Source organism: Phyllobates terribilis, unplaced genomic scaffold (assembly GCF_046119375.1).
Source record: "Phyllobates terribilis strain yellow unplaced genomic scaffold, ASM4611937v1 Scaffold_3__8_contigs__length_932513732, whole genome shotgun sequence".
In the NCBI taxonomy this organism is placed as follows: domain Eukaryota; kingdom Metazoa; phylum Chordata; class Amphibia; order Anura; family Dendrobatidae; genus Phyllobates; species Phyllobates terribilis.
In genome coordinates this window covers 373,871,217-373,891,399 of record NW_027362763.1, presented here as the reverse complement: position 1 = coordinate 373,891,399, position 20,183 = coordinate 373,871,217, and the positions used below count along the sequence as shown (strand labels likewise).

Sequence of the window (20,183 nt, the reverse complement as noted above, 5' to 3'; positions counted from 1 at the left end):
TGGCTTTGTAAATGCGGCATAGTGTTTTCAATCTAAGTTTGCACTCCAAAAATCAAATAGTGCTCCTTTGCTTCCGAACCCTGCCGTGTGCCAAGACAGTAGATTCTAACCACATTGGGGTATCTGTGTAAGATGTGGGGTTCATTTTCTCCTGTTACCCTTGTAAAAATGAAAAAATGTGCTAAAGCAATACTTTTGTTGAAAAAAACATAATCTTTCATTTTCACAGCCCAATATTATAAAACTCTGCATATCATTCTGCCGTGTGCCAGAACAGTAGTTTCCGACCACATGTGGGGTGGGGTATCGGTGTACTTAGGAGAAAATGGACCCCACAATCTTTTATGCAATTTCTCCTGCTACCCTTCTGAAAATGAGAAATTTGGGTTTAAAGCAACATAATAATGGAAGAAAACATGATAATTCATTTTCACTACCCAATATTATAAAATTCTGTAAAGCACCGAAAGCTTTAAGATAGTCACCACACTTATTTATGAATTCCTTGGGAGATGTAGTTTAAAAAATGTGGTCACTTGTTAAGGTTTTTTTTTTGTGCTGTTTGGCACCTCGGTAGCAAATGTGACATGGCGTCAGCAATCTCTTCCATCCAATTCTACACTCCAAAAATCAAATAGCGCTCCTTCTTTTCCGAGCCCTGCCATGCGCCCAAGTAGTAGTTTCCGACCACATACAGTGGTGTGAAAAAGTGTTTGCCCCTTACTGATTTCTTATTCTTTTGCATATTTGTCACACTTAAATGATTCAGATCACAAAACAAATTTAAATATTAGACAAGGATAACACAAGTAAACATAAAGTGCAGTTTTTAAATGAAGGTCTTTATTATTAAGGGGGAAAAGAAATCCAAACCTACAGGGCCCTGTTTGAAAATGTGATTGCCCCCTGAACCTAATAACTGGTTGGGCCACCCTTAGCAGCAACAACTGCAATCAAGCGTTTGTGATAACTGGCAATGAATCTTTTACAATACTCTGGAGGAATTTTGGCCCTTTCACCTTTGCAAAATTCTTGTAATTCTGCCTAACTGGAGGGTTTCCAAGCATGAACCGCCTTTTTAAGGTCATGCCACAGCATCTCAATCGGATTAAGGTCAGGACTTTGACTAGGCCACTCAAAAGTCTTAATTTTGTTTTTCTTAAGCCATTCAGACGTGGACTTGGTGGTGTGTTTTGGATCATTGTCCTGCTGCATAAACCAAGTGCTCTTCAGCTTAAGGTCACGAACAGATGGCCGTACATTCTCCTTCAGGATTTTTTGGTAGACAGCAAAATTCATGGTTTCATTTATCACAGCAAGTCTTCCAGGTCCTGAAGCAGCAAAACAGCCCCAGACCATCACACAACCACCGCCATATCTCACTGTTGGTATGATGTTCCTTTTCTGAAATGCTGTGTTACTTCTACGCCAAATGTAATGGGACCTACACCTTCCAAAAAGTTCAACTTTTGTATCGTCAGTCCACAGAGTATTCTCCCAAAAGTCTTGGCGATCATCAACACATTTTCTGGCAAAAATGAGACGAGCCTTTATGTTCTCTTTTTTACTTGTAGTCATGGACACTAAACTTAACTGAGGCAAGTGAGGCCTGCAGTTGTTTGACTGTTATTGTAGGGTCTTTTGTGACCTGTTGGATGAGTCGTCGCTGCGCTCTTGGGGCAATTTTGGTCGGCTGGCCACTCCTGGGAAGATTCACGAATATTCCATATTTTCGCTATTTGTGGATAATGGTGGAGTCCCAAAGCTTTAGAGATAGCTTAATAACCTTTTCCAGAGTGATAGATTTAAATTACTTTGTTTCTCATTTGTTCCTGAATTTCTTTGGATCGCGGCATGATGTCTAGCTTTTGAGGATCTTTTGGTCTACCTCACTTTGTCAGGCAAGTCCTATTTAAGTGATTTCTTGATTGAGAAGATGTGTAGAAGTAATCAGGCCTGTGTGTGGAAAGGGAAATTGAACTCAGCTTCCCAAAGATGTGATAAACCACAGTTAATTTCTGTTTTAAAGTGAGGGGGGGGGGGTCACTTTTTCCCACAGGGCCCTTTAGGTTTGGATTTCTTTTCCCCTTAATAATAAAGACCTTCATTTAAAAACTGCATTTTGTGTTTACTTGCATTATCTTTGTCTAATATTTAAATTTGATTTGTGATCTGAAACATTTAACCCCTTCATGACTGGAGCATTTTCCGTTTTCGTTTTTTGCTCTCCTTCTTTCCAGAGCCAGAACTTTTTTATTTTTCGGTCAATATGGCCCTGTGAGGGCTTATTTTTTGCGGGGCGAGTTGTACTTTTAAATGCCATCACTGGTTTTACCATATCCTGTATTGCAAAACGGGAAAAAAATTCCAAGTGCGGTGAAATTGCCAAAAAAAATGCAATTCCACAGTTGTGTGTTTTTGTTTTTTTATCACATTCACTGAATGCTAAAAATGACCTGCCATTATTATTCTTCAGGTTATTACGAGTTCGTAGACGCCAAACATGTATAGGTTCTTTTTTATTTAAGTGGAGAAAAAAAATTCCAAAGTTTGCTAAAAAAAAAAAAAAAAAAAAAATGGCGCCATTTTCAGAGACCCGTAGCGTCTCCATTTTTCGTGATCTGGGGCCGGGTGAGGGCTTATTTTTTGCACACCGCTGACATTTTTATTGATACCATTTTGAGGTAGATCCGATGTTTTGATCGCCCGTTATTGTATTTTATTGCAATGTTGCGGCGACCAAAAAAACGTAATTCTGGCGTTTGGAATTTTTTTCTTGTTACGCCGTTTACCGTTCAGATTAATTCTTTTTTTATATTGATAGATCGGGCGATTCTGAACTCGGCGATACCAAATATGTGTATGTGGGGTTTATTTTTTATTATTTTATTTTGAATGGGGCAAAAGGGGGATGATTTAAACTTTTATACTTTTTAAAATATTTTTAAAAACATTTTTTTGTACACTTTTTTGCTTGCTTCAATAGTCTCCATAGGAGACTAGAAGCAGCAATTACCTGATCGCCTCTGCTACGTAGAGGCAATGAGCAGATCGCCGCCTCTATGTAGTAGAAATGCTCCTGTGCTATGAGCGCCAACCACTAGGTGGCGCTCTTAGCAATCTTTTCATGACAACCACAGGGGTCTGCTGCAGACCCCGGGTTGTCATGCCCATGCATCGGAGACCCCCGATCATGTGACGGGGTCACCGATGGGCGGGGTAAGTGACACACTTCCGACACGGCGCTGTTAAATGCTGCTGTCAGAGATTGACAGCGGCATTTAACTAGTTAACAGCTGCGGGTGGATCGCAATTCCACATGCGGCTGTTGCAGGCACATGTCAGCTGTATAAATCAGTTGACATATGCGGGCTCAGCGCCAGAACCTGCACTGAACAGGGGGTGCCGACATAGTGCGTACTATTACGTACCAAGTCGGAAAGGGGTTTAAGTGTGACAAACTTGAAAAAGAATAAGAAATCAGGAAGGGGGCAAACACTTTTTCACACCACTGTATGTTGTATCAGTGCAGTCAGTTGAAATTGCATAACAAATTGTGGAGTGCATTTTCTCCTTTTACCCTTATGAAAATAAAAAAAATTGGGACTAAAGCAACATTTTATTTAAAAAAATGTAAATTTTAATTTCTTTCTTCCAGTTTTCATTTATTCCTATGGAGCACTTAAAAGGTTAACAAACTTTCTGAATGCGGTTTTGAATACTTTGAGGGGTGCAGATTTTAAAATAGGTATTTTATGTGGGTTTTCTGAAGTATAGGCCCCTTAGGGTCACTTCAAAATCAAGTGGTCATTAAAAATACAGGTTTTGTAAATTTAATTGAAAAATTGCCTCTAAACTTTCACCCTTCTAACATCCTAAGGGGAAAAGAGTTATTTCAAGAATGAAGCTGATGTAAAATAGACAGATGGAAATGTTTTTGTTAGCTATTTTGGACCATAAAAGTACAAATATTTCCAATTTTTTGTCAAATTCTAGATATTTTCATAAATAAACGCAAATCATATGGACCTAAATTCATCATTATCATGAAGTACAACGTGTCCTAAAAAAAAAATTTCAGAATCTCTGGGATATGTGGAAGCATGGCAGAGTTATAACCTCATAAAGGGTCAGATTTGAAAAATTGCTCTGGACAGGAACTTCAGGGTCAATTTATAGTTCAGGTGGTTGTGAATGTGGCGATACCAGTAATGTGTACTTTATTGTTTTTGTTTTTACACAAAAGCTGTGTTTTGTTGTGGCAACAGTTTGACCCCAGCCTAACACAGCCTATTAGACCAGACCATTACTTGGTTTTGGACTGCCATTGCAAAGATGATCGGGTGTGACTGTGATCATGGGGTCCCAATAAGGTTAAAGTGAGAACACTCTCCCTCTGTTAACCATCTAGATGCCGCTGTCACAATTGCTAATGGCATGTGTGGGGTTAGATGGGCGCGATCAGTGCTAAAACTTATCATGGCTGCTACAGCAGGGTGTCACCTCTAATATATAAATTGAAACCTGCTGAATTTTACCCTGTTGGGGGCGCTATTTTCTTGATCCTCAAGGCCGTAAAGAAGCCCCTTAAAAGGTAGTCATTAAGGCTATGTGCACACGATGCGTATTTCATGCGTATTTTGTGCGGAAAATTCCGCAGCGTAAACGCATGAATTACGCATGTTAGCCTTCTGCCATGGTCCCCTATGGGATTCCGCAATTGTAATGCCCACGCTGCGCAATTTTCCGCAGCGTTTTGTTGTGCAGAAAATTCCGCAGCATGTCAATTCTTTGTGCGTTTACGCATGCGGAATTGCCATCTACAATGCAGTAGAAAACGCAAGGCAATTCCGCATGTGCAAAACGCGCGAAAAACGCATGCCAAATTCCGCATGCGTTTTCCAGGAAAAAGGGCATGCGGAAATGAAGCGGAAATTTCCGCTTCAAATACGCATCGTGTGCACTTAGCCTAAAGGTTGAAACTTCTATTTCTATATAATATGATAGGGAAATGCCATGTTGGGAACTGCAGCACTGACCCATTCATATGATACACTCTAGCTATGTAGACATCTAGTCATTACATAAGCATTGCACATGTTGTTACATAACTTCATAACTGCCTTACTCCCACTGGTTTAGACCTAATAGGTGCAGATAATAGCAGAAGAACCAAACGCATCCTAACAAAATATGTGTGTATGTATATATTTATATATATATACAGTATGTATAATGTCATCTTTTGGAGCATTGAACTTAATAACTTTTGTAACTTTTTAAATATGTCAAACTGTAATCGGTCCACACATGAGCAGGGCGGTTCCTTTAAAGTTATTTCATGTTGTTTTCTCCATTCATATACAGAGCTTATTTAAGAATTCTGCTAGTTGGCCTCAGAAGAACACCGTGATTTAACTTGAGAACAAACTTGTCACCTAACAGCTTAGTTTTAGCTGCGTATTACTGTTTGCATCAGTTTTTTTTTATTTTACTTAATTTAACATATATGTCTTGAAAAGCTCATAGTGTTTATACTGAACAGTCACAATGGCAGAAGCCTTAGAGTGGCATCCATCATGCATAATGTCATCCGTTGAATGACTACACCATGAGCTTTTTAATAGCTTTTCATGATGTGAGTGTTAAATAGATGCCATTATATAACCTTTGAGTGATAAGTGCTGTCACCCATAGGCTGTAATGGTATTCATTTAACACATACATCATAAAAACACATGTCTTACCTATTGTTACCCAAAGACCTATGTTTAAGATCATCTTCCCCTCAATATGCTTCTAAATAAGCTAAGCTAAAAGAATATAAGTATACAGTCCGAGAGAATGAACTGTCATCTTCCAGGTTATAACTGTGTAACAGGAGCTGTCTAATCATTATTAGTAGCTGTGATACACGTTTCTATTCATCTCTTCCCCAAGTGAACTTGTGTGGTTCCATCTATGCAGTTCCATTATCTTGGTGACATACTTGAGAGTACATAAAGACATGTAATTCCCTGGAGGTCAGTATGAAATTACATGACATAACTAAAGAGAAGGAATCCATGATTTTTCAGATAGAAAGGAACTGAATAAGGCAGTATTAGCTAAATTATTAACTGGGATATAGTTACACATGAAAAATAGACTGCTTCTTTAATACAGTACATGTTTTTGCTGCAGTCCACAAGATTGAATAGCATAGTATATTAGCTATTTCATTCACTTTTTTTGCTGTATATTGAAGTGTACAAGCCAAATGCTTTGGCCCATTTCACACTGGAGCCCTATGAATACATTTACTGTCTACATCGGCAGCTTTCCTGCCATACATGCTGAGCATAAACCAAAAGCGTGACATGAACTGTTCGTTAGAGGGAATCTGTCACCCCATTTGAGCATTTTTAGTTAATAATATGGGCATACAGGTTGTATAAAGCTGAAACTAGTCATACCTGTATGCCTCCTTGATGATGCCTTGTTTATTAAAAATCTTTTTTTTTTCATTTTGATCTTCCAGGCTATGGGGCGTATGCTGCCTCATATGGGGGAGCATGTTTCAGGATGGGGGAGCATGTTTCAGGATGGGGGAGCATGTTTCAGGATGGGGGAGCATGTTTCAGGATGGGGGAGCATGTTTCAGGATGGGGGAGCATGTTTCAGGATGGGGGAGCATGTACCAGGATGGGGGAGCATGTACCAGGATGGGGGAGCATGTACCAGGATGGGGGAGCATGTACCAGGATGGGGGAGCATATGCCAGGGTGGAGGAGCACATAACAGGATTGGGGACCAGGATGGGGGAGCACATAACAGGATGGGGGAGCATGGACCAGGATGGGGGAGCATGTACCAGGATGGGGGAGCATATGCCAGGGTGGAGGAGCACATAACAGGATTGGGGACCAGGATGGGGGAGCATGGACCAGGATGGGGGAGCATGTACCAGGATGGGGGAGCATATGCCAGGGTGGAGGAGCACATAACAGGATTGGGGACCAGGATGGGGGAGCACATAACAGGATGGGGGAGCATATGCCAGGGTGAAGGAGCACATAACAGGATTGGGTACCAGGATGGGGGAGCACATAACAGGATGGGGGAGCATGGACCAGGATGGGGGAGCATGTACCAGGATGGGGGAGCATATGCCAGGGTGGAGGAGCACATAACAGGATTGGGAACCAGGATGGGGGAGCATGGACCAGGATGGGGGAGCATGGACCAGGATGGGGGAGCATGTACCAGCATGGGGGAGCATATGCCAGGGTGGAGGAGCACATAACAGGATTGGGGACCAGGATGGGGGAGCATGGACCAGAATGGGGGGAGTATGGACCAGGAAAGGGGACCATATACCAATAAAAATGCTCGCCACCCGGGCGTAGAACGGGTTCAATAGCTAGTCAAGTATAATGAGAGAGGAGGCAGTCTTATCTTCTGGGCAGCATACACTTTATAGCCTGGAGGATCAAAACGAAAAAAGATGAATTTTTTTTAAGGGCTTGTTCACAGATTGTATTTTTATTGCGTGTTTTCTGTGTGTCTTTCAAAGGTAAAAAACGCTGCACTATACTGTCCCAGCAGAGTGAATGAGATTTCTGAACTCTTTTCAGATTTGAACCATCAAAGTGTTTTTTGTTTTCCAAATCTGCCTCATGTCAATTCCTTTAGCGTTTTTCACTTATTCAAATGAATGGGAAAAAATGGACGTAAAAATGTGTAAAAATAAATAAATAAAAAAAATTCAGCTATTTTTCCTGTCAATACTCTGGGTTTTGGTGCAGAAAAATTTGCTGCAGATACTCAAGGTGTGCACATACCCTAATGTGAAACCAGCAGAGTTATGAATTTATCTTCAGACATGAATGTAGAACACATCATGTTTCAGCACAGGTAAGTATTTACAAGGTTACGTAATATTCTATGTATATTGTTAGTGGGAGATATTATCATTTAGGTGACCTTTGGATTGCCCAGCCAATAGTGAAGCAGTTTTAGTATTGAAGTGAATAGCCCCATTTGAGTGCACCCATCTTCCGTTTGTGCAGCATGTGCCGTCCTGATGAATACCGCACAGCTTCTCATGGATGACTTGTTCACCTGCCTTACCTGTGGCAACCTGCCACCACTCTTAGTCGGACAGTGATGATATTTCCTTGAAAATAGTTTGCGTTGCAATCAACTTTACAAGCATTTAACACAAAGGTTCAATGCTTAGTAAATATTATGTTCAGTCTGGACACTGGCACAACTGCATTGTCAAGTACCCCAGTATATGCAGAGTACACGACTGCTTGAATGCTTTCTGCAGTTTTATGCCTATGTATTCCCATATACCAATGTACATGGTCACACAGAGTATTTTCTTCTCCACAGATTACTCGAGTCCTCTGGTGGTACTACTTTTCCAAGCTCATTGAGTTCATGGACACATTCTTCTTCATTCTCCGTAAAAACAACCACCAGATCACCGTCCTACATGTCTATCACCACGCGTCCATGCTTAACATCTGGTGGTTTGTCATGAACTGGGTTCCCTGTGGACACTGTGAGTAGTAGTAGATATAGGACACGTACACAGCTGATGGTTTTGTTCCATTGAAACGTTGTAATTTACGACATTGTGAATGATATAGAAAGAAGTCCCTTCACACAATGCAGCTGAATTTTCATTTCAGTTCCCTCCCTGAAATCACGCTAATTTCCTTTAATAACCTGAAAGTTTTTTTCTGCCTTTTTAAATGGTAAAATAGAATAAAACTCACAGAAGGAAAGCGGCATTGTTCCCCTCCAGCATGCTTTGTAGGTTATTTCTATGTTCCTGACAAATGAATTCCCAGGTTACCAGCCCCACCTCTGTGTCATAACGCTGGCCGTAGAGAAGGCGCAGGAGCTAGTGCTTGGGAAACGATGCCTTGGGGTATCATCCACATCTCATAAGGTGAAGCATCTCAAAACTATGCCACTATTACCTTATCAGAATTGTGGGATTCCCAATAAAAAAATGTCATTATACTGGACTTTTACCTTATGAAATACCCTAGTAAAATGACAATCTAGGAGTTCTCTGGACATCGATTGCCCACCTCTCTCACATCCATATATGAACACACTCCCACTGTTTCCATCTCTGTCTACAGGCAGCGCCGTATTTTCACTGTGAATGATACCGGGCGACACAAACGTGTTTCAGATTTAATTTTAGTGTCCCATTAGTCAGTCAACCTGTGTTTTTGCAGAGAGTTTACTGTCTGTTGTAATGACCTTTCTGCTAGGATCCATGGCTGAGCCTCTTTACCATTTAAAACCTTAGTACTCTGAAGTGTGCTGCCAGTTATAGTTTTAACCTGACCCTGGTTGAGTCCCTTTTCCGCTGCTTCCTTAATTTTATGTGATATATTCCATTGCTGACCTTGAATTGTTTTGACCTCCTGCTCTGCCTGACAATTCTGCCTTAGTTTCTGCCCTTTTTAGCTTTGACTTGACCTGTATGACCTTCTTCTGCTAGCTCGCTCCAGCAGCCACTTCGCAGATGTAACCTAGGGGGCCCCAGATCCCTTCATAGGAGTTAAAGGGTGAAGGCCAGGGTTCCTCTGGGACTTACTAAGCAGAGTAGCTAGCGCAGAGTCTATCTGTGGAAGCCCTTTAAAGAGCGCCATAATCAGTGCAGCCTTACATCCCCCCATTATATTTGAATGATTACATGAATAATGATATTCACTAGTCATTTATATGATGCGTTTTATAAACTTTTTATTTTGGATGTGTTTTTTTTTAGCCTACTTTGGTGCCACTCTCAATAGCTTTATTCATGTCCTCATGTACTCTTACTATGGACTCTCAGCTATTCCATCCATGCGACCTTATCTATGGTGGAAGAAATACATCACTCAATGCCAGCTGGTAAGCCTCCATTTTTTATCTGTCCCTTGGCAGGGTGTACAGTCATAGCGGCTATCCACATAGGTGCAATATTTTGGTTTTCCGCTCTGCTTTTCATTTCTAGTAGGGTGCAGAGAATGACTTTAGTTCACAAATTTGGGATTAATTCAGATATGTGACTTTCATGAGTTTGGTTTGTGTTTTCTATATTTATGCAGTTATAGGCTATGATCTTATTTGTGTGTATTGTTCTCCCCTTTTTAGTGGTTTTAATTAAGGATGATTTTGTATTATTGAATGAATTTGATAAAACCACAATTTTTATTTTGGTGTCTTTGCACTAGAATATGTATTCAGTCACTTCCAATTGCTGTACCAGTATCTGCTTTGGGTGTATTTGCTAATAGATATCCAGATTGGACATATTGAGTTAATCCACATCAATGTGAGACACAAGTCATCGCAATTCACAAATATCACTTTTCCCACTCAGGAGCAGTTTCTTCTCATACCATACTTTCTGTAGGATGACCATATTTACCATAGGGTATTAGTATAAAAGTATAGCTGTGCATTCCATTTTTTAAGACCATATCACATCCAGGTATATATTGGGTATAGTGCAAAAACCTCATCTGTGTAGGAAGCAGTAATTTACAGACATAATTCCTGGTTGGGAAAGAAATGGAAGGAACCATTAAAACCCCCATACACGTTAAACTAAAGTTGGTCAATATTGGTGGGATTGGCCGAGAGTCTGATATGTATGGTGGCCTCCCTACTCTTGACTGACAGATGATGATGCCGGAGCGGAGGATTCTGAGGTAGGAATCTTAATGTCCGATCCTTTAGTTCGGCGTGGAGGTAAGTCGCTGATGGAGTCGTCTGTCAGCAGCTCTCTCATAGGGAACACAGGAGCACTCAGTCAAGCCGAGCGATCCTGTGTATGGTGGATTCCAGAGAGATACCTTTCGGCTGACAGCTGTCTAATGTGTATGGAGACTTTCACAGTTTTTGATGAGAAAGTTCCTTTAAGGCTAAGTTTCCTTTAGGACTATTCACTGTTCTTGCTCTCTGCATGGGCTTACAGGTACCTCCATACAGCCCTGATTTCATACAATTACTTTGTCTGATTCTGTACAAATCTGACCTATGAATTTACGACATATTGCATGTTGTGACTGTTGCATTTCTTGTAAATTTTGTGTTTGCATGTTAGGAAATCAATATTTTGTATATTTTCTCATTTTCCACAGACCCAATTCGTCCTGACAATGTTTCAGACCAGCTGTGCAATGGTTTGGCGCTGTGCATTTCCCATGGGGTGGCTGTATTTCCAGAACGGCTACATGATCTCTCTTATCATCCTCTTTTCAAACTTCTACATTCAGGTATGAACATTTCTACAAATGTGTTCTGATAGAGGACACCGCTTTGTCCCCATGTTATACCAGCAGAAGGCACTGGTGTCTGCTGCCTCCTTTCTGCCATTACCGAACATGACACTGCCCAGGCTGGTAAGAGGCTCCTTGTATAGTTCCTTAGCGTAGAGAGTTGGGCTTAGAATTCCTGACCGATGGGTCATTTGTTCTTTCCCTAAAATAGAAAAGCCGAAAGCAGAAAACTAGAACTATTTTTTGATGTGTACTGACTTATTCCCAAGATATATCCCACCAAAACCTAGAAAGCATGAGGAAAATAAAAATATACTTTAGTATTTGCACACAGCCCAGCTCATCTGCCTGTTTTTTTCATGATGATGGGCATCGGCCATTGCCCTTATGGTTTTCTACAGATCTTCTTCTGTAATCCTTTCTGAAGCTTTCATAAGTTTCAAAGTGGACCTATCAAATATCCTGACACTGTAGTATATGTATCTCTTTATTCTATTCTTGTTATTCCTTCTAGGGTTTCCTAATCCTCATACATGTGATCACATTACTGACCTGCATTTGTACCAAACTCTAAGGGCTCATTCACAAGTTCTTTGCGTACGAACACTGTCCTCGTTTTCCACGAATAGCACTGATACCTAGAATTGTGTCATTCACGTGTCATTGATTTTTCCTGGACCAAGCTTTCCACGCAGAATCGCAGAGATGTGTGCAATATTGATCCGCGTGTCGGATCTAAATCAGCAATGCAAATCTATGGGTCCGTGGTAAAATTGAACAGCACTCAGATGCCATCCGAGTGCGTTCCAGTTTTCACGGACTGTCAGATAGGTGGAGAAAACTTTTTTATGAAATACACTCATGAAACTTGTACCAAGCTCTGATAAAACCCAGACCAAAATTGTTGATGAAACTTGGTCTGTTTTTCTTGCACGTGAAAAAAGCAGACATGTGAATGAGCCATAAGGCTAAGTTCCCATGGTAAGTATTTGGTGAGTTTTTGATGTTGCAGATTTTCTGCAGCATTTCTGCATCAATTAGCTAAATTAGGTTACTTGCATTTTTTTAATTGCATTTTTTATGTTTGTTTTTATTGCATTTTTCAGTGCTATGGATTTTGTCTCTTTTTTTCCTGTTATTTAGCTATGATAAAACTTTATTGATAAAGTTATACGCAGATTACAGGCATATGTATTTTTTCCTGCGGATTTTCTTCCATCTCATTCAACTCTATAGGAAAATCCAAAAAATAAAATTCATATTTACCATAGCACTCATACCTATGATATTATATGGGGCTGTGCACATGTCCGATTTTTCTCTCGGACTGACTTGTCCTTGAAAAAAATGGAGATGTACAATTTTGATCCGAATGTCTAAATAGGATATGCAAGTCTGTGGGTCCGTGAAAAAAAAAAACAGACCGCACTTGGATGACATCTGAGTGCTGCCTGACAGAATTGAGTAGGTGGATAATCTTTTTTTTTTTTCTGTTCACTTCCAAGAAAAATTGATGTCTCTCTGATGAAAGTCTGATCAGAATAATTGGACCATTTTTCTCGGATGTGGAGAAATCGGTCTTGTGAACCTACTCTAATAAGGCATCCATAGCCTCCAATGCATCCATACTGAACCTTTATGTGTCTTCAATTTTAGATTCCCATCATATAACAAATTATGGAAGCTCCATACTGCAGCACACATAACACGGCATTGTTGTGCACGTGATATACAACATTCAATTAAAACACAACTGTCATCAGGAAGTATATACCAATGCGTTATCAGAATATGATGTAGCAGGATAAGGTCAGGCCAGGATGTCATTTTTGGCTTCCTTTTCTTCTTAACTTCGCATCTCCTATTATATAACAGTAAAATAAGAATAAACTAGCCCTGATTACACTATAAAAGGCGACATTGACACCTTGCCACCCGCAACATGTGAATGCAGACTGAGGCTGCTTCAATTGTGGTATGAACTGATTGAGTCTCTGAAAATACTTAAACTATTCACAGTCTGCCTTATCCCATTATATTGTGTATCATTTACAATAGCACTTACATTTTATACCCGGTGGATTGGATTGAATTGAGCTTTATCTGGTTCATTCTGACATGTTCTTAAATGCTGGCAACGTTAATGCTTTAAAGGTTACAGCTACTGAAAGAGTTAATCTACCCTAGGGAGGCTCTGACTGGAGAAGGAGTTTTCTCCTGAGGAAGGCATTCCAGAGGCTTACTATTAAACACCAGAACGCCTTTGGGGTTATATTTCAAGACAGACCTGTACTTGTACACGTGTACTTGTACTGATTTATTTCTTATGCACTTCTCTGCTATTGTTAACTGTGTAATTGGTACTGTTTTCCAGGTAGGGTCCCATGATGCTGTTGAAAGCCACATTAACCTGCAGGGGTGAATGATGAATGCATGAATATGCAATAACACATAAAGGGGTTGTCCAGGCCTGGGATGAAAGTCTGCAGTCACTGTATGTACGCTGTCAGGATTCTCCAGTGTTGCCGGTGAGAGTGGGCGGTCATATGACCACATCTATGCAATTTGCATACTTCTGCTCACATTCCGACTAGACTTGCTCATCCTCTCTTAATGCACTTCTATTGAGAGAGGACAAGCACGTCTAGTCGGCATGTGACAGCAGGAATGCTAATCACATACATGCAGTCACGTGTCTGCCCGCTCTCACCGGCAACACCAGGGAATATTGACAGCTTGCACACCACATGCTGTCAGGATTCAAAAGTGTGCAGTCACATAAAGTGACTGCAGATATTCATCCTAAGCCTGGACAACCATTTTAAAAGGAATCGGTCACCCCCTAGGATGTATATAACCTATTAATATTGGCTTACAGGTGATAGAAATGTTAAACTAGTGCCACCCGTATGCTTCATATTAGCGTTCTTGTTCTTGAGAAATCTTATTTTATTTCTTTATGCTAATGATTCTTTCCAGGCTCCAGGGCGTATGGTGCCTGGAAGAAATCCCTGCCTCTTCTCTTCATTATAATACCACCTCCATCCCATGCACGTCACATTGCCCTGAGACGTGCAGTTGTGGCGCTGAAATCCCTCTCCTGCACTCCCTCCAAAATCCATAACTTTTCCTCCCTTCTATGGGCAGTGTATTCAGGGATCTTCTGCACAGGCACCAGCGAGTCACTGCGACTTCTGCTCCAGTGACCTCCGGTGTGTGCAACGATAAGGTGCTCTCCCCACTTCCTCCCTGCATAGTCATCGCTAGGAACCATGTATATCTGTATTCCTCAAAAATTCTCTGCGAGCATAGCCTAAAACATCATTCACCCACTCGTGCACATATCTTAGTTACTGACTGGTTATGACTACATACACGTTTTTCCTTCAGATGTGCATTCTTTGTTTTTAAGGGAACCCGGTAGGCTGAGTTCACATGGCCATAGAATCTGTTGCAGATGTGACTGCCTCCATGTGCTCGTCCATAGCGGACATGTGAAAGATCTGCCTGCTATTAGATGCACTAGACTGGTTGGTAAATCAGACCACACTAGAGCTTGCTGTGAGGTGCGGGAGAAAAGTATCTCATGTGCACTAGCATTTAGGCTAACATTGGCCCAAGTGCTGCCCGTGTGAGGTGCGATTTAAGGCTGTTCACACATCCTGATATTTCCGGTACTGGAAAAAACAGTACTGGAGATATCCGTGTCCATGTGTTGCATATGTGTGGCATACCGGTGTTGGTGAGGCGGCAGCTCCGGTAGTGGTGAGGTGGTGGCGTAGCCGTTGCAGGTTGTAAGCTTGTTTGAAGAGATGGGTTTTCAGGTTCTGTCTGAAGAATCCAAATGTGGCGGATAATCGCACATGTTGAGGCACAGAATGCCATAGGATGGGGGATATTCGGGAGAAGTCTTGGAGGAGATTGGGTGAGGAATGAATAAGTGTGGAGGAGAGGAGGTGGTCTTGAGAGGACCGGAGATTACATAAGGGAATATATTGGGAGATTAGTTCAGACATGTACGGAGGAGACAGGTTATGGATGGCTTTGTAGGTCAGTGTTAGTAGTTTGAATTGGATATGCTGGGGAATTGGGAGCCAATGAAGGGATTTGCAGAGAGGAGAAGCGGAGGAGAGAGATGAAGTAGTTGGGCAGCAGAGTTAAGGACAGATTGGAGAGGTGTGAGAGTGTTAGCAGGTAGGCCACAGAGGAGGATGTTGCAGTAGTCGAGGCAGGAGATGATGAGGGCATGCACAAGCATTTTAGGAGATTGAGGCTCGAGGAAGGGACAGATTCTGGAAATATTTTTGAGCTGGAGGCGACAGGAGATGGCGAGAGCTTGGATGTGGGGTTTAAAGGATAAGGCAGAGTCAAGGGTTACTCCAAGACAGTGGATTTCTGGTACAGGGGAAATTGTGATGTTATTTATTGTGATACATAGATCAGGAAGGGAAGATATGTAAGATGGAGGAAAGATAATTAGTTCAGCTTTGTCCACATTGAGCTTGAGTAAGCGAGAGGAGAAGAAGGAGGGTATAGCTGATAGAAACTCCAGGATTATGGACAGCAGAGAGGTGACGTCTGGGCCAGAGAGGTAGATCTGAGTGTCATCAGCGTATAGATGGTACTGGAAGCCATGGGACTTTGAGTTGTCCCAGACTAAGGTTATAGATGGAGAAAACTAGGGGTCCTATGACAGAGCCTTGAGGGACTCCAACAGAGAGAGGGCGGGATGAGGAGGTAATGTGGGAGTGGGAGACGCTAAATGTGCGGTTGGAAAGGTGAGAGGAGATCCAGGAGAGGGCAAGGTCTTTGATGCCAAAGGAAGTGAAGATCTGTAGAAGGAGGCAATGGTCAACTGTGTCTAAGGCAGAGGACAGGTCTAGAAGGAGGAGAATACATCAGACTCCTAATCACCAGCACTAAGCACAGTGCTGCACTGCAGATTGATGAAACCATCATTTGACACAAAAAAAGACAAAAATTATTCAACACTTCCTTTTCATCTCTGCACTAAATGTCACAAGACCTATTAATCAGTGTCCTCAATTTTGGCACCACTTTCCTGCTGATCCTACATAATAACTGTGGAATTGCAAGCCTTGCTGCCTTATGATGTACATTAGATTAGATTATGCCATTCTGTGTAATGGCAGTATGATATGGGTCTGCTTCCCATAGAGGTGAATGGAGAGAGCCACAAATGTGCGACCACCTTTCTACTCACAGCGGTGCATCACTGGGCTCATAGCTGGGTCCCAGGACTATGACCTTCATCAATTAGACATTTATTTCCTAAAACTGAATGCTTGGAATCTTTTTAAATGTCAGTTTTCATCTATTGATTTAATTCAAAAATACTCACAAACTCCTTAGACGCCGTATGTTGCCTGTCCTATGGAGGCTTTCCAGTCTTGCACTTACAATTATGGGTAACATCAAATCTCCTACATATAGGAAAACTCCATGTGACTACTGAAGTACTGGAGATGACACAGGACAAACTGTAGGGGAAAAGCCAAACCACAAGTGTCTTCACCACTAATATTAATCTGACTTAGATTTCTATACTAGTTTTTGCCAGTAAATGAGGTTGCACAGTGAAATGCCATGACATTTTTACCATTTCTTCACAGACATACAAGAAAGCCTCTTCCCGAAGGAAAGATTACCAGAATGGATCAGTGACTGCAGCGAACGGACACACAAACGGCCTTTCATCCCTGGAGGACAATGTCAAGCAGCGCAAACAAAGAAGGGATTGAGCAGAGAAGCCGGCCACCAATTCACTATGCCAGATGATATAACATCAGATTGCAAACAATGAATCTGTGCACTGACACCCTTACCCTTACAGCTACTGTAAATTATTCCTAGTTATATAATGTGATTAATGTAGAAATTAACAAAATGACTCCGACATTAAGATGCGGAAGACACATTTAGGATTGCTCATATAATTAGGGGCAGTTATTGCTTAGTTCTGCCTCTTAGAGCAACAATTGATGAACTACAAGTCTCAGTATGCCAATAGCTTATGTGAGCCTCTTTGTGTGCTGTGCCACATGCATTTAATATGGTTCTAACTTGGAGGAGAAGTGGATGTAAATCCGCGCTGCCAGAGGTCCAACATACGATAAGGGACCAAAATGGTATGGGTGCGGTCTTTATTTGTCAATGCGTTTCGAGGTGTTCATACCACCTTCATCAGGACGAACCACAATGAACTTAATTTGAATTTAGTGAATTTAATCTGGTTCTGGCAGGGGATGCTGGGACTTGTAAAGGAACCGCTTAGGTAAACCTATTGGTGGATCCCATCTGCTCTAGACCATAATGCACTATTGCCCATTGCCTATAACACATGATCCAAAATGGAAATGTGTGGAGGGAGGCATTGCCATTAATTATAGTAGGTTAGGTCTTAACATGTATATTTTTAGAATCCATCCGTATTTTTATGGTTTTGGAACATAACCTGCATAAAATAATTTGTAGACATATCTTTAAAGAGAGAGCCTGGTATGGAGTTGTTACCCTGGCCTATCTCTGGGCTATGGGAGAATAGAATACTGTGGAGAAGAGTCACAACTGGCCCATAAAAAAGGACACATAAGAACGGGACGTTTAACATTAACTGTTTGTGTCAATTCGAAAGCCCCGGGCAGCGCCTGCTCCTACTGATCCCCCCCTTTAGTGGCAGAACATGCGGCAGACCACCCTGACATTGACTGGGACCAGCGATTCAGTTACCGTGTGCATACATGCCCTTTTGTAGTATTATTGTAGTATATTACACTGCTGTTGCCTTACTAGTTTCATATTCTAGGTGCTGACTAGCAATTTCTAGGTACCAGGAGTACTAATTAATTTTCTAATGCGGGACACTTGTCGTTTGTAGTAGCCATATGTGGACCATATAGAGTGAATAAACAAGCCTTAATAACAGAATTTCGGTAACACGGCCCGTAGTTGTTACAGGGTAGAGAAGGTTTAATAGAAAACAAAAGAGAAAACATTTGACAACTCAGCTTTTTAGTAGATAGATATATTTTTATTATACTAGTAGTGAGGTTTCCTACACGCACACAATGACTAGTGACGCCACTGAATGACCGGGCTGCCGTTAGTTGTGCTTTATGTGATGGGTTACCAGTCTGCAGCTCTGTGCACATGAAGGAGACGGGCGCAGCTTTAATATTAAGATGAGCGCCATCTAAATTCACTTTTCCTGCAGGTTAAATACGTAGGGCCCGATTCATTATTGTATTTCCTCCAGTTTTCAAGTTGTCTTTTGTAGTTTAGTTAGTTTTCCGATTTTTACGTCACTATGACTTTTCCAGATGTTTTAGACCATTTTGCACCATCAAAGAAAACCACAAGTCAAAAGAAAAAAAGAAGCGAGTTAAGAAAAACCCACAGATAACGAATTGGGCTCTGTAGTCTCTGGATCGGGCCCTCAGGTTCTTATTTTTTATGATTTGACTTGGAATTGTGAATGTGACTGCAGCCCTGCAAGGACCACTCTGCCTTTAGTAGATCACAGTTTTAGCTTTTGTTTAATTTATGCTTTTAGTTGCTTGTTTGTATAACACAGAAGAATTTATACTCAAGGAAAGCTTTTGGCTTGAACCATACAGGTAATATATTAAGGTGCTCAAATGTATATCGGTCTCCATGGCGTAGACTCCTACTGATGAAAAAAAAATCTCTTTGTAACATAACATTTTTCTTTTTCAAGTTTGACATGTCATCTGATGGATTTTGTACTATATGCCCTATAGATGACAGATGACGTCTTCTGATCCCAGTGATTAGCAAATACTTCATAGCACTGCTGCCTCCCTGAGGCTACTGAAGGCACTGCATACTTTCCTAGATGGCCATTAGTACTTGATGAGTATGTAGCGTAGCCTGTAAAGTCTGTTTCGTATAGTGTTTAACTGTTGCCTAGCTATAATGAACGTAGCGATATGGGATGAATTATTTTACATTGCAGTATATTTATACAAAAATGTGTGATCTGAAGTTGGAGGTCTTAGAAAAAGCCATTATTTCATACTTCACTGATATCAAACATTCCTAGGCTGCCTTTTGTGTGTGAGTACAGCTAGCATTACCGCTACCTTTGCTGTTTGGGCTATAGAAGCATTTGTAACCCCCGTGTTGCCTTTTAGTTTTTTAGAAATATGTTTTGACTTTTTTTATTTTTTTTTAGCTAAATGTCATAGTCCCTGCAGTGAGCAAGTAAGTCATAATAATGCCAAGGAAATAGTATGAACGTATGTGGGGGTAATTTGTTTTCTTAGTTGCCTAACGTCCAGCACTGGCAAACTCCTTTATACAGTAATACACATGTCATATGTGTCTGTTAATATATTAAAAACATAAAAGGTGTGACTTCATGCTACTAGTCATTTATTAAAGATTTTATGTGTAATTGTTTGTGTGAGCTGCAACATGGATAAACTTACAAAAATATAGTAGTTCTAGAAATCAACACACTTTAATGGCACTATCAATAAAATCTTCAAGTGACATTACTGAGAATACTTCCCAGGTACTACAGGGTCACATTACATTGAATCCATTCCTAGCAAGTCTCTGACACCACCTCACCAGGCCATACCCTTCTTGTTCTTCTGGTAGCCCTCCGGTACTTACTGTTGATGAAGATATTTCTGCCAATTCGAAGCACTTTTTACTGTAATCTGAACAGCACCTTGTATAGTGTTTTTTCCCCTTGTTGCAGATTAGGAACATGTATATCCAACTACAGGAAAGAAAAATTGTGTAAGTAAATTTACACTTTTCTGTGCATCCTCGAAGTAACCTGACACTGGAGAACTGAATGTCCAAAACCAGCTTTCTCGAAGCTCCAAAATCAAGTCTGTAATGCGAAAGGAA

General features: G+C 41.0%; 1 protein-coding gene across 1 annotated transcript in view; it reads left to right on the top strand.

Moving 5' to 3' along the window:
- Positions 1–19,672, top strand: part of ELOVL5 (ELOVL fatty acid elongase 5) — a 66,465-nt gene extending 46,793 nt beyond the window's left edge. The window contains exons 5-8 of the mRNA XM_073675410.1: positions 8,380–8,551; positions 9,782–9,906; positions 11,142–11,276; positions 16,913–19,672. Coding sequence (XP_073531511.1) covers positions 8,380–8,551; positions 9,782–9,906; positions 11,142–11,276; positions 16,913–17,041 — 561 coding nt within the window. The 3' untranslated portion in view covers positions 17,042–19,672. The remainder of the gene's footprint in view (positions 1–8,379; positions 8,552–9,781; positions 9,907–11,141; positions 11,277–16,912) is intronic.
- Positions 19,673–20,183: the final 511 nt, after the last annotated feature.